This window comes from Panthera tigris, chromosome B4 (genome assembly GCF_018350195.1).
Source record: "Panthera tigris isolate Pti1 chromosome B4, P.tigris_Pti1_mat1.1, whole genome shotgun sequence".
Classification (NCBI taxonomy): Eukaryota; Metazoa; Chordata; class Mammalia; order Carnivora; family Felidae; genus Panthera; species Panthera tigris.
Genome location: NC_056666.1, coordinates 63,113,119 through 63,134,714, shown reverse-complemented (window position 1 = coordinate 63,134,714; position 21,596 = coordinate 63,113,119). Strand labels below are relative to the sequence as shown.

At 37.9% G+C, this 21,596-nt stretch overlaps 1 protein-coding gene across 6 annotated transcripts in view; it reads left to right on the top strand.

Annotated features, from left to right (window-relative positions):
* The window catches only part of DENND5B (DENN domain containing 5B), a 186,916-nt gene that overhangs the window by 89,462 nt on the left and 75,858 nt on the right, over nt 1–21,596 (top strand). For all 6 annotated transcript variants that reach the window (XR_006219863.1, XM_042992054.1, XM_042992053.1 and 3 more), the window contains one exon: nt 20,966–21,153. Coding sequence is in view for 5 of the 6 variants with exons in the window: in XM_042992054.1 (XP_042847988.1) it covers nt 20,966–21,153 (188 nt within the window). In the remaining variant the exon portion in view is untranslated. The remainder of the gene's footprint in view (nt 1–20,965; nt 21,154–21,596) is intronic.

The window sequence follows — 21,596 nt, the reverse complement described above, 5'->3', positions numbered from 1 at the left end:
TGAAGGAAAATATAAGATGGTTGCTGTGCATTGATGGGTCCTTTGAAAAATGTGGCACAAATACTTGGGTTAGCTTTTTGCTAACTTGTATTTAAGCTAGCAGGATTGTAGTGCAGTCTCCTGACTGCTGCCGTCAAGCTTATTTTACCACTTTCCTTTTTTTCTTTTCTATTTTAAATTATAAGTGAGCCTGAGCCAAGTAGGCTATATTTGTACTTCCCCATCTTGTGTGTATGTTGACACTATTTGTGTGTTGACAGCCCTTCACGAGGTTGTATTTTCTTCAGTTTATCCTACATAATGTTCTTTGATAATGTGTTCTGATGTCTCAGTTTTTGTTGTCAGCAAGTTCTCTCATGACCAATCTAAACTCTCCTTTCCTCTTGCTCTTACTTTCTTAGGGTTCATCATTACCTGTAGATCACTTGTTTGTATCTAAAATGTGAAACATTAAGTAATTCTCCCTCCCTTTCCCTTTCTTCCTCTCTTGCTTTTTACCCTGAGCAGGGTTAGGGTTAGAGAGTTGTTGGAAGAGGCAGGGGCTTGGAGCTTGATTCTCTCAGGTGTATTACCCTATGCAAAAAAAGAACTTAGATCCTAGATTGGCGAGGGATCTTCAAGGTCATTTAATTCAGTTTTAGTTCTCCCTAGGGAAGTAGTTTGGGCCAGACAGAATATTGGTTTTTGAAATCATAGCAATCACAGGTTCAACTCTATTCTCTGTCACGTACCAACTGTAACCATGGACAAGTTATGTAATCTTCCCGAGTGTCAGTTAATTCATCTTTATTGGAGATAATGGGGTTTTTTCCTGTCTCTCACTGATTTATTATGAAGGTTAAATAAAATCTGTACACAATAGTTGGGGCATAATTGGCACTAAATGATAGCTGATATTATTGTAATTATTATTAGTTTTATTAGTCCTACACAATCCTCTATAAATTATGCGTATTTTCAGTTGTGTGGGTCAGCATATTATTGCATTTAAAGTATAGCTTTGTTAAATTAAATAGGGTATTTGTTTCAGTGTTGAGAACCTAATAAATGTTCTCTTATCCTGAATGTTAGGGCTTTCTTTTTTTTTTTTTTTTTAGGAAAAAACCCTTTCATTACTACACTTCCTCTTTTAAGAAGCCCTCTATGTCTCACGGCATGTGGTCTGTCCTGAGCTCTCATCTTTCTGCTGTTTGATTAGCTTATGCCAGCTGGTTCATGGAAGCTGTTAAAAAGTTATAGTTGATTAATATCTACCACTTTAGTTCAGTTTCAGATGAAGAAGCATGAGTATTTATGAGCATGTTTTTGTATTAAATGAAGTGCTTTTTGTTTTTTGTGAGGTTTTTTTGGAGGTTTTTTGTTTTTTGGGGTTTTTTTGGTAATTTGGTTTTATGCTGAGAACAATAGATGAATCCCTAGATTGTAGGACTCTCTCTGTCTCTAAATGAGTACGTGTGTGTGTACATTTTAAGTGTCATAAAAAGGAAAATCTTACACAGTAATTTTATAACCATTCATTGAAATCATTGTGTTAGGAATTATGCTATAAAAATGCCTTGTATGTTTTAGCTTATTTTTTTCTCTCTTCAACAGTGAGTTACTGTTCTTATCTATGTTTTATCAAAGGGAAGTTGAGGCTCAGGGAAGCTAAGTATTCTTCCTAAGATCACGTAGCTATTAGGTAATGTGGTAGAACTAAGAATGGGGCTTAGATTTGTCTTTCTCCAAATACTTAACCACCATGTTAACTGTATTGGGCCTGCACTTAACCTTTCCTTATCTGCCTCAATATTTATTTTTAAATTATTAACTCACTCTGCCAATCTATTATTAAGGTATCATGCTAAATAACTGTACAGCATAAAATGAAAGCTCTGCGTAAATACACATTTTAACATTGACAGTGTCTCTCCCATTAGAGAAAGAGATTTCATTTAAATGAATGAAATAAAGAGTCATTATGTTGATTTGTACTCTGGTGCCCTCCTTCATTTTTCCTGTGTTGAGAGGCTTTTAATAACATCTAATACTTCATTTCTTATTCACTGATAAAGCTATGCCATAAAATTTAAAAACATTGCAAGTGCTAAACAATTACCAAGAAAACCCAAAGTGAATCAGAGTAGATGGATTTTAGTGATGAAACTGTCCTTCTAGACTCATTTGAAATTCTGGTCCATAGCCCATTTAAACAGATTCAATCTGCTATTTAGAGAGTTTATATATCACACTCCCTTCGTGGTGGTAACTAGCTAGAAATTTTAAGTAGAGAATGTACCCAGGAGATGAAGGCTCTTTTCTAGGACCCCAAATCAGAGAATATCACTTTTTTCTGTACCCTGAAAATACCTGAAACAGGACAGTGGGAAGATTGGAGTATAATCTTCTTTACAAAGGACTAGTGGAAGAGGGGTACCTGGGTGGCTCAGTTGGTTGAGTGACTCTTGATTTAGGCTCAGGTCATGATTCCAAGATCCGAAGATTGTGGGATTGAGCCCTTCTTCAGGCTCCACACTGAACGTGGAACCTGCTTAAGATATTCATTCGTTCATTCATTCTCTCTCTCTCTCTCTCTCTCTCTCTCTCTCTCTCTCTCTCTGTCTCTTCCCCTTTCTCCCCCTCCCACCTTCCTCCCTCCTTCTCTCTCCAGCTTGAACAAATATATGCACATACTCTCTCTTCTATCTAAAAAAAAAGAAAGGCATAGTGGAGGAATAAACGATAGGGGAACTTAAACACTAGTGTCTAATTTTTGATACCAATAATTAAAGTCTCAGGAACATTTTGAGGCCTTGCTTACCTTCTTTGACTCCTTACGATGGAAATAAGCAGTTACTCACAGCTCACACTAGACTGACATGCCAGCTTGTATGCCTTCACAGTGCCTCTCTCCCCTCCTTTCTTCCCCTCTCTCTTGTAAGTTGTGCATGAATTAACCTTGTCAGAAAGTAAAAGCCACTTAAAAGTTTTCTTGAAAAAGATGGGAGCCTTCTAATCACAAATTGCTACTCATGCTCGACTGAACATCATAGCTTATGGGTTATAGAGTTTTTAAAACATAAAAGTAAACTTGGAATTTTGATGGCAGACAGTAGGATTCCATGACTTATATCCTAAAAGTAGTAGAGTTGTTTTATTTTATTTTTCTATGTTTGTTTATTTTTGAGAGAGAAAGAGGGACACACAGAACCTGAAGCAGGCTCCAAGCTCTGAGCTGTCAGCACAGAGCCCGACTCAAGGCTCAAACTCAAGAACTCTGAGATCATGACCTGAGCTGAAGTCAGACACTCCACTGACTGAGCCAACCAGGTGCCCCTAAAAACAGTAGAATTTGACTAACTTTGGACAATGTCTTTATATTAGCTTTATTTTGTGATAAATAGAATCTTAATATTAAGACTTTTTCTTGTGGCACCTGGGTGGCTCAGTTATGCTTCCAACTCTTGATTTCAGGTCAGGTTATGATCTCAGGGTTTGTGAGTCCTAGACCCTCATCAGGCTCTGTACTGACAGTGCGGACATTCTCTCTCTCTACCCCTCCCCTGTTTGTGCATGCTTGCTCTTTCTCAAAATAAATAAACTTAAAAAAAAAAATAAAATAGAAGGACTGGGACACCTGGGTGGCATAGTTGGTTAAGCGTCTAACTTCGGTTCAGGTCATGATCTCACAGTCTGAGTTTGAGCCCTGCATCTGTGCTGACAGCTCAGAGCCTGGAGTCTGCTTCAGATTCTGTTTCTCCCTCTCTCTCTGCCCTTACCCCACTCTCATTCTGTGTCTCTCTCTGTCTCAAAAACAAACACTAAAATTTTTTTTTAAAAAACAGGACTTTTTCTTGCTGATGTTTTGTTGTATATTCAAGAAATTAATCTTTTGTATATTATATGTGTAGCACATACCTCCATTCAACATGTGGCTCTTAATTTTCTTTTAGGGGTCTTTGATGAATTAAGATACTCATAATATTCATAAATTCAAATTTACCAATATTTTAATTTATAACTTTCTTTTCTATTTAAGAAATGCTTTAGTCTGAGATCATAAAACAGACTATATTTTTTTCTAAATATTTTGAAGTTGTATTTAGCATTAAAGACCTTACTCTATAAGAAATTAATTTTTGTTTTAAGGAAGAGATCAAACAATATTTTAGAAATATTTATACTAGTTATCCCAGTTCTATTTCTTGAATAGACCATTGTTTTTTCCTGTGAGTAGGAGTGCCACTTCTATCATATATAAGTTCCTGTATGTGAGGGTTTATCTGGTGTATTTTAGTTTATTCTGCCAATCTTTCTGTCCCTGTACTAAATTAAATTACTGCAGCGGGGTGTCTGGGTGGCTTAGTCAGTTAAGCATCCTACTCTTGATCTCAGCTCAGCTCTTGATCTCAGTGTCATGAGTTTAAGCCCCACGTTGAGCTCCATGCTGGGCATGAAGCCTACCTAAGAGAAAAAAAAAATTGCTATAGCTTTAAAGTACGTCTTGGTATCTGGTAGGACAGTTCCCTCACTACCTTATTTTTTCCCCAAGAAAGACTAATTTATTCAATATACATTTTTTTCATGTGTGTATATGTACATTATAATACAAAATAGTGACATCATTTTAGCACTTAGCTCAATAAGAGCTTTCAAAATCATTAATCTTTTGAAGTCGCACCATCATTAGAGCTTTCTAACATAGATAATGCTGTGTTACAGATAATGCTCACTCCCTATTTTTATTGAAAGTGCATTGAATGCAATTTGAGGACAGTGATATACTTACAATTTAAGTTTCCCTTTCCATAAAAATGTAATCTCTCTCCATTTCTAAGGGTCTTGTTTAATGTCTTCCAGTAGTAAAGTTTTACAACAGTAGATTATAGCAAATAATGACAGTTTTGTTTATTCTATTCCAGTATTTCTCATTTTTACTTATTTTTCTTGTCTTTCTGCACTAGGCTCTCGAGTATAATATAGAATAGAATTAATAGTAGCAGACATCCTTGTCTTTTTCCTGATTTTAAGAAGAATGATTTTAATGTTTTGCTATTAAGTGTACCATTTGCTGTAGTGTTTTTGGTAACTACCTTGTACCAGGTTAAAGAAGTTCCCTTTTATTTCTAGTTCAAGTTTTTAAAAATCATGAATTCATCTTGTATTTTATTGACTGCTCTTTCTGCATCAAGAAAGATGATCACGTGTTTATCCTTTTGATCACTTAATAAGGGGAAAAATCCACCCCTGTACTCCTGAGTTGAACCTTACTTGGTCATGATATACTATTGCTTTTTTAATATAGGGCTTGATTTAGTTGGCTAATATTTTTATTAGAATTTTTACATCTATGTTTTTTAATGATTTGACTTATAATGTTAATTTCTTGTACTGTCTTATCTGGTTTTTGGTATTCAGCCTATTCTAGTATTATACATTGAGTTGGAAAGTGTTCTCTTTTTTTCTGGAAGATTTTACTTAAGGAAGTGTTTATTTAAGGTTGTAATTATTTGTTCCATGACTGAGAGAACTTGTCTGTAAACTGTTTGGTCTTGTTGGGAAGATGTAAGATACCAATTCAGTGTTTTTAATGGTTTGTTTAGTGTTTTTGTTTCTCCTTCCCCTTTTGCCCCTCTCCTCCTCCTCCTCTTCCTCCTCCATCGCCGTCATCATCGTCATCGTCGTCATCGTCATCATCGTCGTCATCATCATCATCAACCATGGACACAGACTAACTAATGTTTTATTATACCACAGGCTGCCCCCTGGTATTTGACCATGGATCCCATATAGCAAAACATGCTGTATCCCGTATAGTTAAAACATGCTGGCACATTACTAGTCCCATCCAGTCATTAACAATTAGTTCAGTCCATCATCCTTATTGTATGAAAGTGTCTTCCAGGCTGAGGTCACTCAGGTTTGCAGACTTCTTTCCAACTTGTCGAAGGTTCCCAAAGCAGTAGTGGTCTGAGCAATATTTGGCTTCACCCTTTCAAGGTATCTGATATTTTTGAGCTAAGAGACAATGTTACTTACCTCTTTCTCTAAGCCTCTTTTGAGGTGTTCATGTATATTGGATTTCCCTTACTACAGACTCATTTATTCTTTCCTTTACCCTCAGCTACTGTTCCTCCTTCATTTTATTTGTACCCAAATTCTTCCACCTTTTGACGGGAAGACACACCTTAGGTTCATTTACGGTATAGGTAGGTTGTTGGGGCACCTGGGTGGCTCAGTCGGTTGAGCATCCGACTTCAGCTCAGGTCATGATCTCGCGGTTTGTGAGTTCGAGCCCCGCATCTGGAGCTGTGCTGACAGCTCAGAGCCTGGAGCCTGCTTCAGATTCTGTGTCTCCCTCTCTCTGTGCCCCTCCCCCGCTCATGCTCCATCTCTGTCTCAAAAAAATAAACACTTAAAAAAAAAACACAGCACAAGTAGGTTGTAGGATTCTACAAGTGACGATGGGATCTGGCAACTCCTTACACATTCCACAGTCAGTCCTATGGGAAAAGAGGCTCCTGGCTGTATCTCTACCTTGCATTCTCCTTGTAATTAGGTCCTACATAAACAGTTTCCATTTTATTTTGGAATCCATCTTAACATTGCCTTCTCCATTAGAGTGTTTTTCCAACATTACTCGAGACAGCATGAGTATTTCAGGTTTTAAGATTATTTTATGTCTTTCATTCATAGGAACAGTTTAAATTAATATTCCAGTAGCAAGCTAGTAATTGCCTCTCAAATGGGAATTCTCTAGTCCAACATCCCAATACTTATCATTAGGAGATGCTCACAGATTTTTACCTTAACCCCAGATTATGCTCTACACATAGGGCTGTGGTACAGAATTTGTCCATACCATGACTCCTGCTGCTTTTGTACACTGTGTAGGCTCAGGCAGTTATTCCCATTTAGCATGTCCAGTTAATATTGCTTGAAGAGTAATCTATGTGCTTTCTGTTTTTCTTTTGGGGGAGGTTTTCCACAGACATACATAATATCCACTCCCATAAAACATTCAGGTAAAGCCTATTTAAACATTGTAATTTTTACCCAAACTTTTACCTTAATGCCATCAACCTTAAAACTTTTTTATATTCTATCTAATTGTAGCCTGTATTAAAACTTCACTGAAGGGTTTTAGTACCACAGTGCATGAAGCTCCTGAGTAAAGAGTCTCAGAAACTTCTCTTCACCTGCTGACCATTTTCCCCATTCTTGTGCATTAGGTTTGGGTCTCCAGCAGGGGGGTGAGTCAAGAGACCTTAGCCCTTTTATCAATCTTTATCTTGATTAATCTGCCTGACTGTTGCCCTAGATGATTCCAGGTCTGGTTTCTCATTGTAATCTTTGCCTTTCCCATATTTTAAATTTCTCCAGACTGGGGTAAATAGACCCAACTTGTTTGGCGCCCTTTTATTTTATTTTATTTTATTTTATTTTATCTTATTTTTTAAGTTTATTTATTTTGAGAGAGGAAGAGTATGAGCAGGGGAGGGGCAGAGAGAGAGAGGGAGAGAGAAGGAATCCCAAGTAGGCTCCACGCTGTCATTGCAGAGTCCAGCACGGAACTTGAACTCACAAACCACAAGATCATGATCTGAGCCGAAACCAAATCGGACACTCAATTGACTGAGCCACCCAGGCGCCCCATATTCACCCCATTTCTTAATAACTCTCTCTTCTATCTAAAAAAAAAGAAAGGCATAGTGGAGGAATAAATGATAGGGGAACTTAAACACTAGTGTCTAATTTTTGATACCAATAATTAAAGTCTCAGGAACATTTTGAGGCCTTGCTTACCTTCTTTGACTCCTTACGATGGAAATAAGCAGTTACTCACAGCTCACACTAGACTGACATGCCAGTCAGATGCTTAACCAACTGAGCCACCCAGGAGCCCCTTATACTCTAGGTTAAAAGTTTTGGGTTTTTTTTTTTTTTACTCTCTTAGCACTTTGAGAATAATGTTCTACCGTCTTCTGGTTTCCAGTGTAGCTCTTGAGATATAATCTATCACAATCACCCTAATTGTCATTCCTGACCAGAAATCTGTTTTTTTACTCTGGCTGTATATGAGATTTTCTTTTTGCCTTTCATGACCTATATTTTGACTGTGATTTATCTAGATAGGATTTCTTTATTTGTTATGTTTGTGATTTGTTGTATTTCCTGAAATCTTGTGTCATTGTGTTTCAGTAGTTTCTGGGAAATTTTCAACTATCTTCCTAAATGTTACTTCTGTCCATCTTTTTTTTCTTTTTTTTCCCCTTTGAAACTCTAATTAAATCTGTTAATCTGTTTCACTCAGTCTTTCATATCTTCAAACTCTTTTTCTGTCTTTTCTCTGTGTTCTCCATGATTTCTCCACATCTGTCTCCAGCTTATTTATTTTCATTTTACCTGTGTTTAATCTGTAGTTAACCCTTCCTTTGACATTTTACTTTCAGTGGCCCTAAAACGGTTTTATTTCTTAATTCTTTCTTTAATTTCCTTAAATATATTAAACATATGCATTTCATATTATTTATCAGATAAATTCAGTATCTGATAGGTTGAGGATTGAGGGTTTCTTCCTTCAGGAATGATTTGTATTTTCTTTCACTAAACATCTAAGTTCACTGGCAACACAGGTCTCCTTTATTTTGTTTTATTTTATTTTATTTTATTTTATTTTATTTTATTTTATTTTATTTTATTTTATTTTATTTTATCATTTTTAAAATTTTTATTTATTTTGAGAGAGAGTGTGCACAAGCAGAGGAAGGGCAGAGAGAGAGGGAGAGAGAATCCCAAGCAGGCTCCACATTGTTAATGCAGAGCCCAAAATGGAGCTCAATCCCATGAACCGTGAGATTATGACCCGAGCCAAAATGAAGAGTCAGACACTTGAGCAACTAAGCCTCTCGGGCACCCCTTTATTTTGTTTTAAGTAGGCTTCACACTCAGTGCAGAGTCCAACATGGGGCTTGAACTCATAACCCTGAGGCCAAGACCTGAGCTGAGATCAAGAGTCAGAGGCTCAACTGACTAAGTCTTTGGACACCAAAGGTGCCCCTTCACATACAGGTCTACTTTAAATTAAAATTCTTCCTCTTTGTGTTTCTTTGGGTCATACAGATAGCATGACTTTGGGCCCTAAATATACCTGAATGTTGGCCAGTAGATAAGAATTCTCAAGGGTTTTTTTTTTTTTTTTACCTCTTCTTCCCGGAGCAAGGACCAGGACAGATAAATTTCTTGTCAGCACAGTGGCTTTTTTTTTTTTTTTTTTAATTCTTGTTTCATTTTTGTTTTTTCCTTTTTCCATCTCTTTTCCCTGAGATTTCTACCATTTGGGGGTCCTGGCTTTATACAACAGGATCTACTTTCTGAATCCCACCCCTTCTTGGACTTTGTTCTCCAACATGCACAAAAATAAAACTGAAGCTGTAGGCCACCTGGGATCAGTAAATGCCTCAAAGATAGCTAGACTTTTGAGCTTTACCACACTGGACTCTTGTTCCCATTTTGTTTCTGGCCCTAATGACTTCTTCCCCTAATTTTTGCAAATCGATATATTCATGAACTGAATGTTTTAAAATTGTTTTTTTAGTATTTTAGTTTAGGTTAGGAGCTCTGCGGGCGCCTGGGTGGCTCATTTGGTTGAGTGTCTGACTTCAGCTCAGGTCATGATCTCACAGTTTGTGAGTTTGAGCCCCACATCCGACTCGGGTTCACTGCTGTCAGTGTAGAGCCTGCTTTGGTTCTTCTGTCCCATTCTCTCTCTGCCCTTCCCCCGCTCATGCTCCTTCTCTCAAAAGATAGAGGGGCACCTGGGTGGCTCACTCAGTTGGGCATCTGACTTAGCTCAGGTCATGATCTCGCGGTCCGGGAGTTCAAGCCCCCCACCTTAGGCTCTGTGCTGACAGCTTGGAGCCTGGAACCTGCTTCGGATTCTGTCTTCCTTGCTCTGTGCACCTCCCCCTCACACACACACACACACACACACTCTCTCTCTCTCTCTCTCTCTCTCTCTCTCTCAAAAATAAATAAACATTGGGACGCCTGGGTGGCTCAGTTGGTTAAGCGGCCGACTTCGGCTCAGGTCATGATCTCGCGGTCCGTGGGTTCGAGCCCCGCGTCGGGCTCTGTGCCGACAGCTCAGAGCCTGGAGCCTGTTTCAGATTCTGTGTCTCCCTCTCTGACCCTCCCCCATTCATGCTCTGTCTCTCTCTGTCTCAAAAATAAATGTTAAAAAATAATAATAATAATAATATAAATAAATAAATAAATAAACATAAAAAAATTTTAAAAAGATATACAGGTAAGATGATAGGTAGGTAGGTAGGTAGGTAGGTAGGTAGATAGATAGATAGATAGATAGATAGATAGATAGATAGATAGATAGGTAAAGGAGCTCTAGTCCACCATACTGCCATAAATAGAAGTGTTTGAAAAAGATCACTGGGGCTCCTGGGTGGCTCAGTCGGTTAAGCGTCCAACTTCAGCTCAGGTCACGATCTCGCGGTCCGTGAGTTCGAGCCCCGCGTCGGGCCCTGGGCTGATGGCTCGGAGCCTGGAGCCTGCTTCCGATTCTGTGTCTCCCTCTCTCTGCCCCTCCCCCGTTCATGCTCTGTGTCTCTCTGTCTCAAAAATAAATAAACGTTAAAAAAAAAATTAAAAAGAAAAAAAAAGATCACTGAAGTAAAATTAAAATGAAGATTGATTGTGTTACTTACTACAGAATATAACAACTGCTAGGTATAATTTAACTATTAATAATATAAAATAGGAAAGTTATCTAGGTCTGTTTTCTCTTTTACCAATAATTACCAATTGTATTTAACCTACTTTCAATAATTCAAGTACATAGTTATATACATAGATACTTAATCTTCTGTTGAAGCAGTAAGAGATCTCACTTTTCACGGGTAGTCATGGGTATTAGAAAATTATATTCTTACCAATAGATACATATATTTTTATTTTAAATAATTTGTTCTAAAAAATGCCTGATGTCAGGGTGCCTGGGTGGCTCAGTTGGTTAAGTGTCTGACTCTTGGTTTCCTCTCAGGTCATGACCTCACACTTTGTGAGTTCAAGCCCTGCATCAGGCACTGTGCTGGCAGCTGACATGGAGCCTCTCTCGCTTTCTCTTTGCCTCTCCTCCATGCACACATGTGCTCTTTCTTTCTTTCTCTCAAAATAAATAAATAAACATTTAAGGGGTGCTGGAGTGGCTTAGTTGGTTGAGCGACTCAGGTTCAGCTCAGGTCATGATCTCACAGTTGATGGGTTCGAGCCCTGCATGGGGCTTACTGCTCTCAGCCTGTCATGGAGCCTGCTTTGGATCCTCTGTTCTCCTCTCTCTCTGCTCCTCACCTGCTCACACTATCTCTCTCAAAAAATAAATAAAACATTAAAAAAACTTAAAAGAAAAAAGTTTAAAAGAAATGCCTGATGTCAAGCCATTGCCAATGATTTTTTGAGGCTCTACAGAGTGTCATGGCTAACTTGTGATTAATGTACTTTTTACACTTAAAATTGTGAATTAAATAAGAATTTTTAATAATAAAACAATTCTCGATGAGTCCTTGGTTCATTACCTATTTTGCAAACCTTATTTGACTTTGAGACACGTGTATATTTTTGTAAAAATCATCCAATGTCAAATAAAAAATCCTTTTCAGTTAAATTCAGATTATTCTCATCAATTACCCATTTTTTTGTGGATTTTTTGCCCACAAAGTATCTTTATATAGATTAGATTTAGCAAGTTTTTAGAAAATTGTGTTTAAAGAAACACACGTACAATTGGGGCACAGTCTGTTGAGCATCAGTCAGTTGAGTGGCTCAGTCAGTTGAGCATCCAACTCTTGATTTCGGCTGAGGTCACGATCTCATGGTTCATGAGATTTGGCCCCTCCTCAGGCTCTGTGCTGACAGCATGAAGCCTGCTTGGGATTCTCTCTCTCCCTCTCTCTCTGCCCCTCCCCTGCTTGCTCTCACTCTCAAAAAAAAGAAACATATACAATTCACCATCTTAATTTCTTAGTGAACAGTTCAGTAGGATTAAGTATATTCACATTGTTATGCAGTCAATCTCTAGAATTTTTCATCTTGTAACACTGGAACTTTATACCTGTTGGACACTTCCCTTCCCCATGTCCCCCTCCTTCCAGCCCTTGGCAACTACCATTCTACTTTCTATTTCTATGAATTGACTACTTTAAATACCTCATATAAGTAGAATCACATGACATTGGTCTTTTTGTGACTGGCTTATTTCACTCAACGTAAGTGAACCTTAGGGTTCATCCATGTTTTAGCATGTGTCAGAATTTCCTTCCTTTTTAAGGTTGAATAATATTCCAGTGGGTGTGTATGCCACATTTTATTTATCCATTTATCCATTGACAGACACTTGAGTTGCTTTATCTCTTAGCTACTGTGAGTAATGCTACTAAAAACATAGATGTGCAAATATCTCTTCAAGTCTCTACTTTTAGTTCTTTTGGATATATACCCAGAAGTAGAATTTCAGCAAGTTTTTAATACCTAGCTGCTGCCAAGCACCCTTTGGTTTTCTATGTTTGTAATATAGATGTGCTTTTAATAGGTCCAGTATATCCCATTATATAACTGGCCATAACTATTTTAACCAGATTCCTCTTGCTAGATATTTAGGATATTACAAATAATTTACTGTTATAAATGACACTTTATACATAAAATATTATGTACATATATTTTTGTACACTTAAATGATAAATTCCTAGAATTGGAACTGATAGGTTAAATGATCTTATCTGTATATTTTTAATTTATTCCATATGTCATTATTTTAGTCCATTCTTTTTTTAATTTAGTGGTTTTTTTAAGTTTATTTCTTTTGAGAGAGAGGGAGAGCACGAGCAGGGGAGGAAAAGAGAGAGAGAGAGAATCCTAATCAAGCTCTGTGCTGTCAGTGTGGAGCCTGATGCAGGGCTTGAACTCACAAACTGTGAGATCCTGAGCTTAGTTGAAACCAAGAGTCAGGTGCTTAACCTACTGAGCCACCCAGGCGTCCCAGATCTATATATTTTTAAGCTTTTGATAGATATTGCCAAATAGAAAGCTCTACCAACTTGTGAAAATACTTTTTCCTCCACACCTTTATTGTGATTTTCTTTCAAATTTTTGTCAACATGATAAGCAAAATGTGGTTCATTTTCCCCATTGAATTTTTGAGGTTGAACTTTTTCATATTGATTTGCATTTGTACTCTGTCTTTTGTAATATCTTCATGAGCTTTAGGCAATCTTTGTTGCTGTTATAATAGTTTATTATGAAAACAGGTCAGTGTGGGGACAAGGGGACAAACAAGCATGTTTAAGTTAGCTCAAGTGAAGTGTGGCACAGGTTCTTCACTTTGAAACCATACTTGGTGAGGTCAAGCGTCAGGTTCTCTTTTGTTAGAAAACTTGTAATCCTTGGGGCACCTGGGTGGCTCAGTTGGTTAGGCATCCAACTCTTTTTTTTTTTTTTTTTTAATGTTTATTTATTTTTGAGAGAGAGAGAGAGAAAGAGAAAGTGTGAACAGAGGAGAGGCAGAGAAAGAGAGAGACACAATCTCAAGCAGGCTCCAGGCTCTGAGCTGTCTATATAGAGCCTGACACAGGGCTCAAACTTGTGAACTGCAAGATCATGACCTCAGCCAAAGTCAGACGCTTAACTGACTGAGCCACCCATTCCCCCCTAGGCATCCAACTTTTGATCTCACCTCAGGTCTTGGTCTCAGGGTCATGAGTTCAAGCCCCGAGTTGGGCTCCACACTGGGTGTAAAACCTACTTAAAATAAAAAGAAAGAAAACTTGTAATTCTTGCTCTTGTTTTGAGAGCTTCCAGAGGCTATCCTCTTCATTTTGCAATATTGTAGGGCATTGTTGGCAGTATCTGAGATGAATTTCTGGAGCCAGAGAGATGAGCCGAATTATGCATGTGCTAGAGGCCTGAAAGCCAGCATCAGGTGACATCAAGTGGTAACCAGTCACTGCACCCAGGATTGTAGGTGTGTAATCTTCCAGCTCTATCATCATGTTCACCAAAGGTGTGCTGGACACTACCAGCCTCATTATCTCCATTGGCAGCACTTTGCAGTATGCAAATCTCATTAGACATGGCCTCCCCCTGGGACACTGAGCCACCAGCCAACCCTGGAACTGCCTTGTGCCACTACATGTCCTGTGCCCTCTGCCTCAGGTCTAACTGCAGACCCCTCAGCTGTCCCAGTGGGGCTGACCTTGTTCTTTACAATGACTGGTTAGGGGGCTCAGTCAGTTAAGCGTCCGATTTCAGCTCAGGTCATGATCTTGCGGTTTGTGACTTCGAGCCCTGCGTCGGGCTCTGTGCTGACAACTGGAGCCTGAAGCCTTCTTCGGATTCTGTGTCTCCTCCTCTCTCCGCCTCTCCCATGCTCATGCTCTGTCTGTCTCTGTCTCTCAATAATAAATAAACCTTAAAAAAAATTAAAAAAAAAACAAAACAATGACACTGGTTAGAAAGGGGCTGAGATGGCGGAGGCAGGGCCATCTCAAAGTCTGCATATAAGCCACTGTGAGGCAAATTTTTGACAGTATATTCTGTATAATGTGGTAAAGCATAATTTTTTAAATATCCAAATAGCTTTATTTTATTTTGCTTACCTTCGATATTAGCACATTAATTTTTTTTAAGTTTATTCATTTTGAGAGAGACAGAGACAGGGCGAGTAGGGGAGGGGCAGAGAGAGGAAGAGACTGAGAATCCCAAGCAGGCTCTGCACTGTCAGCAGAGAGCCCCACGTGAGGCTTGAACTCACAAAACCATGAGATCATGACCTGAGCTGAAACTGAGAGTTGGACACTTAACCAACTGAGCCACCCAGGCACCCCAACCTATTAATTTCTTAACATGCATTTACTGACCACTCACTACATAGTAGGCCCTATACCAAGTTCTGAAAATTGTGAGATTAAAAATACAGTCATTGTTCTCTGGCAGATGATGGTACAGTAAGGAAGACAGACACATAAACAGATAATTATAATAGAATTGTAATAGTTTTAGTGAGATGAATAATTACTGTGATGGAAATAAAGTTAGGGTACTGTGGAAACATGTAGATGGGGCTCTAGTAGTGATAAGTATTTAGAGAAGGCTTTGCAAAGGAACTGTTACCTAAGGAAAAAGTGGAACTTAGCCAGACACTACAAGGGAAAGGGACCTCCTGGGCAGAGAAAAAGTGTATACAGAGGCACAGAAACCTATGAAAACATGTTAGATTCAGTGAATGAACTATAGGCAAATTATTTGACTGCCTGTGGGGTGGTGGTAAGAAATGAGGTAGGAAAGGGACACATCATGAAGAGCCTCATATGCCATGCTGACAGATGTCTTAAATATGAAAATAATGTCTTTTACACATTCACCACTTTGAGTATCAAAGAAAAAATAATTTTCCTAAAATATTTAAATATCTCAAATCATACCTAAAAAAGAAAGCTCTTTTATTTCTTGATTCAGTTAAAAAGAATTGTCTTGTTTCCACTAAGTAATTGCCTTATTAAAAAGAATGTGACATTTCAGCCAGTCTTGAAGAAAACATAGAACTGGAAACAATAAACATAGAATATCCACAGCAAGTGGGAGAATTGTGCTGAAAGAAATATAAACCATTTATATCAGTCTTTCAGTGTCTGGTAGAAGAGGGAAAAGTATATAATTGATTTTCACTCTCCATGTGAGAGTTTTCCATAATCAAACCAGAAAATAGCCCAGGGTGCTACTTGCCATTACTAGAAGAATTTATTTTCTATAAGATTGAACATTTTTCCTACCAATAGTAAAAAAAAAAAAAAAAAAAAAAAAAAAAAGTGGCCACGCTATTAGGTATTTGATTTGACTGCTTAAAACCCTGGACCTTTCAGCCTAGGTCCAATCAGGAAACAGATTAAACCATATCTGTACTTTAAACAGAGGAATATAATATGAAGAATGACTAAGCTATAATAGAAAGTGACTATAAAGACGTGAAGAGGGGCGCCTGGGTGGCTCAGTTGGTTAAGCATCCAACTTCGGCTCAGGTCATGATCTCATGGTTCGTGAGTTCAAGCCCTGCGTTGGGCTTTGTGCTGACAGCTCAGAGCCTGGAGCCCACTTTGGATTCTGTGTCTTCCTCTCTCTCTGCCCCTCTCCTGCTCATGCTCTTTCTCTCTCTCTGTCAATAATAAACATTAAACAAAATTTTAAAAAAAGATAAGAAGAAAACTCGTAACAGATACCCAAGGAAGGACAAACTTGGAGGGTAACCCATTTCCTAGGGCTAAGCTTTGTAGTTCATTGAAGAAAGAGCAGTTGCAGCCCAGTGGAGAAGGTCGATGGGTTGCCTGGTCCAGAGCTGATCCTCAGTCACTGGGCAAGTGGAAAACAAACCTCTGAGGTACAAGTGAGCTTGAAGCTGGTGAGTGGGAACACAGAAGTTGTCAGGACACCACTGTGGGTATGAAATCTGGGTATGTGATATCTGTGTTAGGGGGGCCATGGAAAGATGACTACTGGCCCAATCATTGAGGCTACTCCCACTCGGCATGTGGCTGGGGAAGTATACAACCAGATGTCTTCACATATCCACACTACGGATCAACCGTGCAAAAGGAGCAAAAACAAACAAAACACTGCGGTTGTACCGTGGAACTAGGAAGAGAAGCTCCTTCCTGCAGTGTCTCAGCATTACCTTCTACTGGCAAAGCTTAACATTGTGCTTACTGTAAAAGAAAATGCTTAGACCATTACTAAGTACTAAGTACTAAGTGAATTTGGAACTAAGAGGCAATAAATATGTAACTGACACAGGATCTGACTGCTTACAGTCTTGAGCCTTTCACCAATGTCTGGCTTATAATTGAGAAAGAAATATTAAAGTAGCCCTGACATCGAGGAACTGATCTAGCGCTTAAACTAGGGCTCACTGTAAGTGCACACTGATCCGATGCTCACAGCTGAGCCCTGTTGTTCTATAGAACATATAAATAGTCTCACAGGAACATCTACTTCAAGCAAGATCACTGTGCACCTCACAAAATACCAAACGTCCTCTTCTCTTGCTGAATTAGTAGCTGCTGTTCTACTTTCTTACCAAGTACAGTTCTAGCCACCCCCCTTAGTCTGCATTCCCCATAGGTCAGATTTATTGAGATACCCTGTCATAGAACTGCCTTGATTTTTTTTTTTTAATTTTAGAGAGAGAGAGTGCACATGAAAGCAGGGGAGAGGGGCAGAGAGAGAGAGAGAGAGAGGAAGACAGAAAGAGGGAATCCCAAGCAGGCTCCCTACTAAGCACTGAGCCTGATGCAGGACTTGATCCTACAACCTTGGGATCATGACCTAAGCCAAAATCAAGAGTCAGGTGCTCAACCAGCTGAGCCACTCAGGCACTCCTAGAATTGCCTTGATTTCTGACAGTATCTAATCCAAAACAAATCTCTACTTCCTTAGACCCTACCTAAAATTGTCCCAACCCAGCCCAAATGCTGTAATACATTATCTCTAAACCCTGTCTCTTACTTACTAAGACATTCCACAGATCCCCATAGTGTGTGTTCTCCCTCTCCATAAGGAATAAGTAGTAAACCCAACTTGTTCAAATACAGGTGTGTTTCTGAAGTTTTTAACTGAAGTGCATTGACAGAATAAATGATTACTACTAAGTATTTCTCAACCGAATGGATCTTCTCACTCCTCCTTTTCCTTAAAAACATTCTTAAGTAAGGTTTTTATAAGTTGGAGGTGGGTAAGGGACTGGAGGAAGAATATCCCCCTACTTTAAATTACTTAAAGGTATTTTAGATTTTTCTCCCATTTAATGTGTAAAAACTGTAATTCTTTTTTAAAATCTAGATTTTAATGTTTGGTTTTTTTTTTTTAAGAAGTTAGCTAAGTTTGAAACAGACTTTTTTAAAGGAAATAAGTGTCTTAGAAAACTAATCTTTAATCAACAATACCAAAAAAACTCCTGAAAATAGTTTATTTTGATCACGATTTTTAGAACCATAAAACTCCATAGAAACCCACAGTAAATCTAATAGCAGTTTTTAAAAGTTAGCAAACATACACCAGAACAATCAAGTTATTTTTCTAATAGTCCATCTATATAATACATACTGTACATTTTGAACATAGTCAAATCGTAAAATATGTGAATGAGATTACTATGAAGTTAATTTTTTTCTTTCTCTTAAGTTTTCAATGAGCTCTGTGTTTCTCAGACTTCAGGAGTGACATGTGGAATACCTCTCCCTGGTAGAGCAACATTGTGCTTTCATTCTCTCTTTTTTTAAATTTTTAATTTTTATTTTTAGAGAGTGCACAAGTAGGGGAGAGGGGCAAAGAGAGAGAGAGAGAGAGAGAGAGAGAGAGAGAGAGAGAGAGAGAGAGAATCCCAAACATGCTCTGTGCTTAGCATGGAGTCCGACACAGGCCTCAATCCCACAACCCTGGGATCATGACCTGAGCCAAAACCAAGAGTTGGACGTTCAACTGACTGAACCACCCTGGCACCCTGTGCTTTCATTCTATCGTCACTTCCAAAAAGCTGTGGAAGCTTCCTGAAGGTCCCTTCCTACTATGAAAGGCCTTTGAAAACTTGCATTATATTCCACTATTAAAATCTTTACATTTTTAATATAGAGGAGGGAAAAAAATGTTTAAATTTGATTGTTTCCAAACAGTAGTTCTGATCCATATAAGTTCTGGACACTTAAACATAGTAAGTATGAGTCAGTTGGTAAAAATTCTCTGTAATGAGCAGTATCCACAGCTTAGTAAATGGGTATTTGAATTTTCTTCATAATGTGGCCATGCAGATAATTAAGTGAATATATGAATATGCAAGAAGTGTGATTTTTGAGTGCATAGTTTATTGTCTGAGTAGTTACCATTTTCTCCTACTGAAAAATTAAAAGTTCTTTAGTCTCTTCTGGACAAAATCTAATCAAGTCTATTTAAGTTGTAGATATGCAGCAAAATTATATAGTATTATTCCAGCAATCATTTATTTATTAAAAAATACCTTTGAGGGGCACCTGGGTGGCTCGGTCAGTTAAGCATCATGCCCAGGTTGTGATCTCTCAGTCATGAGATTGAGCCCCCTTGTTGGGCTTTGTACATGTGGAGCCTGCTTGAGATTCTCTTTCCTTCTCTCTCTGTCCTTCCCTCACTTGTGTGCTCTCTCAAATTCTCAATATAAATATAAAAAAAAAAATACACACACACATACATATGTATGTATATATATTCCTATAAACAGGTTTTCACCTAAAAATTTACATCTTTTTAAAAACTTTTTTTAAATGTTTATTTTTTGGAAGGAGTCACAGAATCTGAAGCAGGCTCCAGGCTCTCAGCTGCCAGCACAGAGCCCAATGTGAGGCTTGAATTCACGAACCACGACATCATGACCCGAGCCCCAAGTCAGACGCTTAACCAACAGAGCCACCCAGGCGCCCTTAACATTTACATCTTAATAGTGAATCAAATAAGGAAACTTCTAATTTACTTAGGCTATGAATAGCTGATGATTCATTACCAAAAACCCACTGTAGACTATTAAAGATAGTTGTATACGAATTATAAAACAACACAAGAAAGACTTTTAAGCAGAAAACATCCTGTTTATGCTTGGACAGGTGTTCTTTGGGTGGACATGAACCAGATAGCATCTGGTCATTTTCTTTAACCTTTTTTAAAAGACTCCTCAAAATCTTCCTTCCCCAGATTTTACTCCTTTTGTGCTTAGTGAATTCTGTGAGAGTGAAATTACAAGTCCATAATATCTCTTAATTTTTAAGTTCTTAAATCAAATTCTTAAATCCAAAAAAATTCAGAAAATCAAAGATTCTTTTTGTAACTCATTTATTAGAAAACCAGACTTGAACCAGGCCTATTTAAATTCTTTATCTTGCCTACTAGGACACTCATAAAGTTTGCTGCAGAAATATTAATGTGTTTTTTTTACAGGGCCCTGCCCCGGCTATTTCATGTATGTGGTATATGCACAATATTACCTTTATAAATTTAAAGAAAAAAACTGAATTCTAACCACATCTGCCTCTAAAGGTTTAAGTAGGGATTATAGACAGTGGTTATATAAAGTAATCCATGGCAGAGTGGTTTAAGAGGACACTTTATTTGTAACTATGTGAAGTAATGGACATTAGCCAGACTTACTGTGGTAATCATTTTGCAATATATACATAAATTATTATGTGTACACCTAAAACTAATAGTATTATATGTCAATTATATCTAAAATGAGGAGGGGGCACTTTAATATTATAAGCAGTTTTTAGTTTTGATAAATTAATTAATGTAAACAAAACACAGGCAAAAACCAACTTTTGATTTTCTGGTAACTTTCACTTTGTTTTTAAATTTGATAGTTATGTAGTTGGGGGTTAAATATAGGACGTATGATTATGAATGCATGTATTTGTTTGATTTCTTATACCCACGAAATGAAGGCTAAAATAAATATTATCAGGATAACCATAGGCCATCATCACCATGATCATACATACAAGAAAAAAAAGAGCCTCTGAATTGGGGATTATATAGATCTGCATGTATACAAAAAGTGATCAGTAGCAATATTCTTATACATTTTCAATAGGAGACATGCCAAGAACAATTCTGTTAGTTCTTGTTTCCTTCACATTTTAAGGGAATGTAAATTTACATACTGGTGATTTCAGAAGCAAAAATATGATAAGGTTTCCCACCTATTCCTACCCCCTTAATACCATTCAAGTGGAAACCATTTAACTCTTTAATTATAGTGGGATAGACCTATTTTCTGCATGATCATAAAGAAACATTTTATTTATTAGAACAAGAGTTTATTCTGGAAATTAATATTTTCAAGCTTAATGCAGTGATTATATTTTTATTTGGAATCTTCCCCTCCTTTTTTCCTTGTTCTGTACAGATTATCAACGCTTGATGACCGTGGCGGAAGGCATCACCACACTTTTGTTCCCATTTCAATGGCAGCATGTTTATGTGCCCATCCTCCCTGCTTCTCTGCTACATTTTCTTGATGCTCCTGTCCCTTATCTGATGGGCCTTCAGTCAAAAGAAGGAACTGACCGTTCTAAACTAGAACTTCCTCAAGAGGTAAAACTTATAATGGGTGATGAAGCATTTGGTGTTTGTTGATTTAGGTCAAGGCCACTTTTCTTAGCATTGTCTTTGTCTAAACTGTGTCTCTGACTGTCCTGAATTTTCCAAGTAGGGCTAAGGTAGAGCCTGAACCATAGAGTGCAGCTGACTCCTGATGCTTGCTGGGACTAGTCATTAGTTAAGTAAGCATGGTTCAGACAGGACAGTGGCAAGTTTTCACAGCGATAAATCTGTGAGGAGGAAGCAACAGTAGCATTATCTAGTTGCTTTATTATTCAAATAGCATTTAATTCCTTTTTCCCCTCATTTATTTTATAAATTCTACTTTTAAACAAAATAGCCCAGGTTTTCACATCTTCACATCATTAATTGAGATGAATTTGATTCTTGACTTCCTTCAAATGAAAAGTAACATCTTTCAGCAAACTATAGATAAT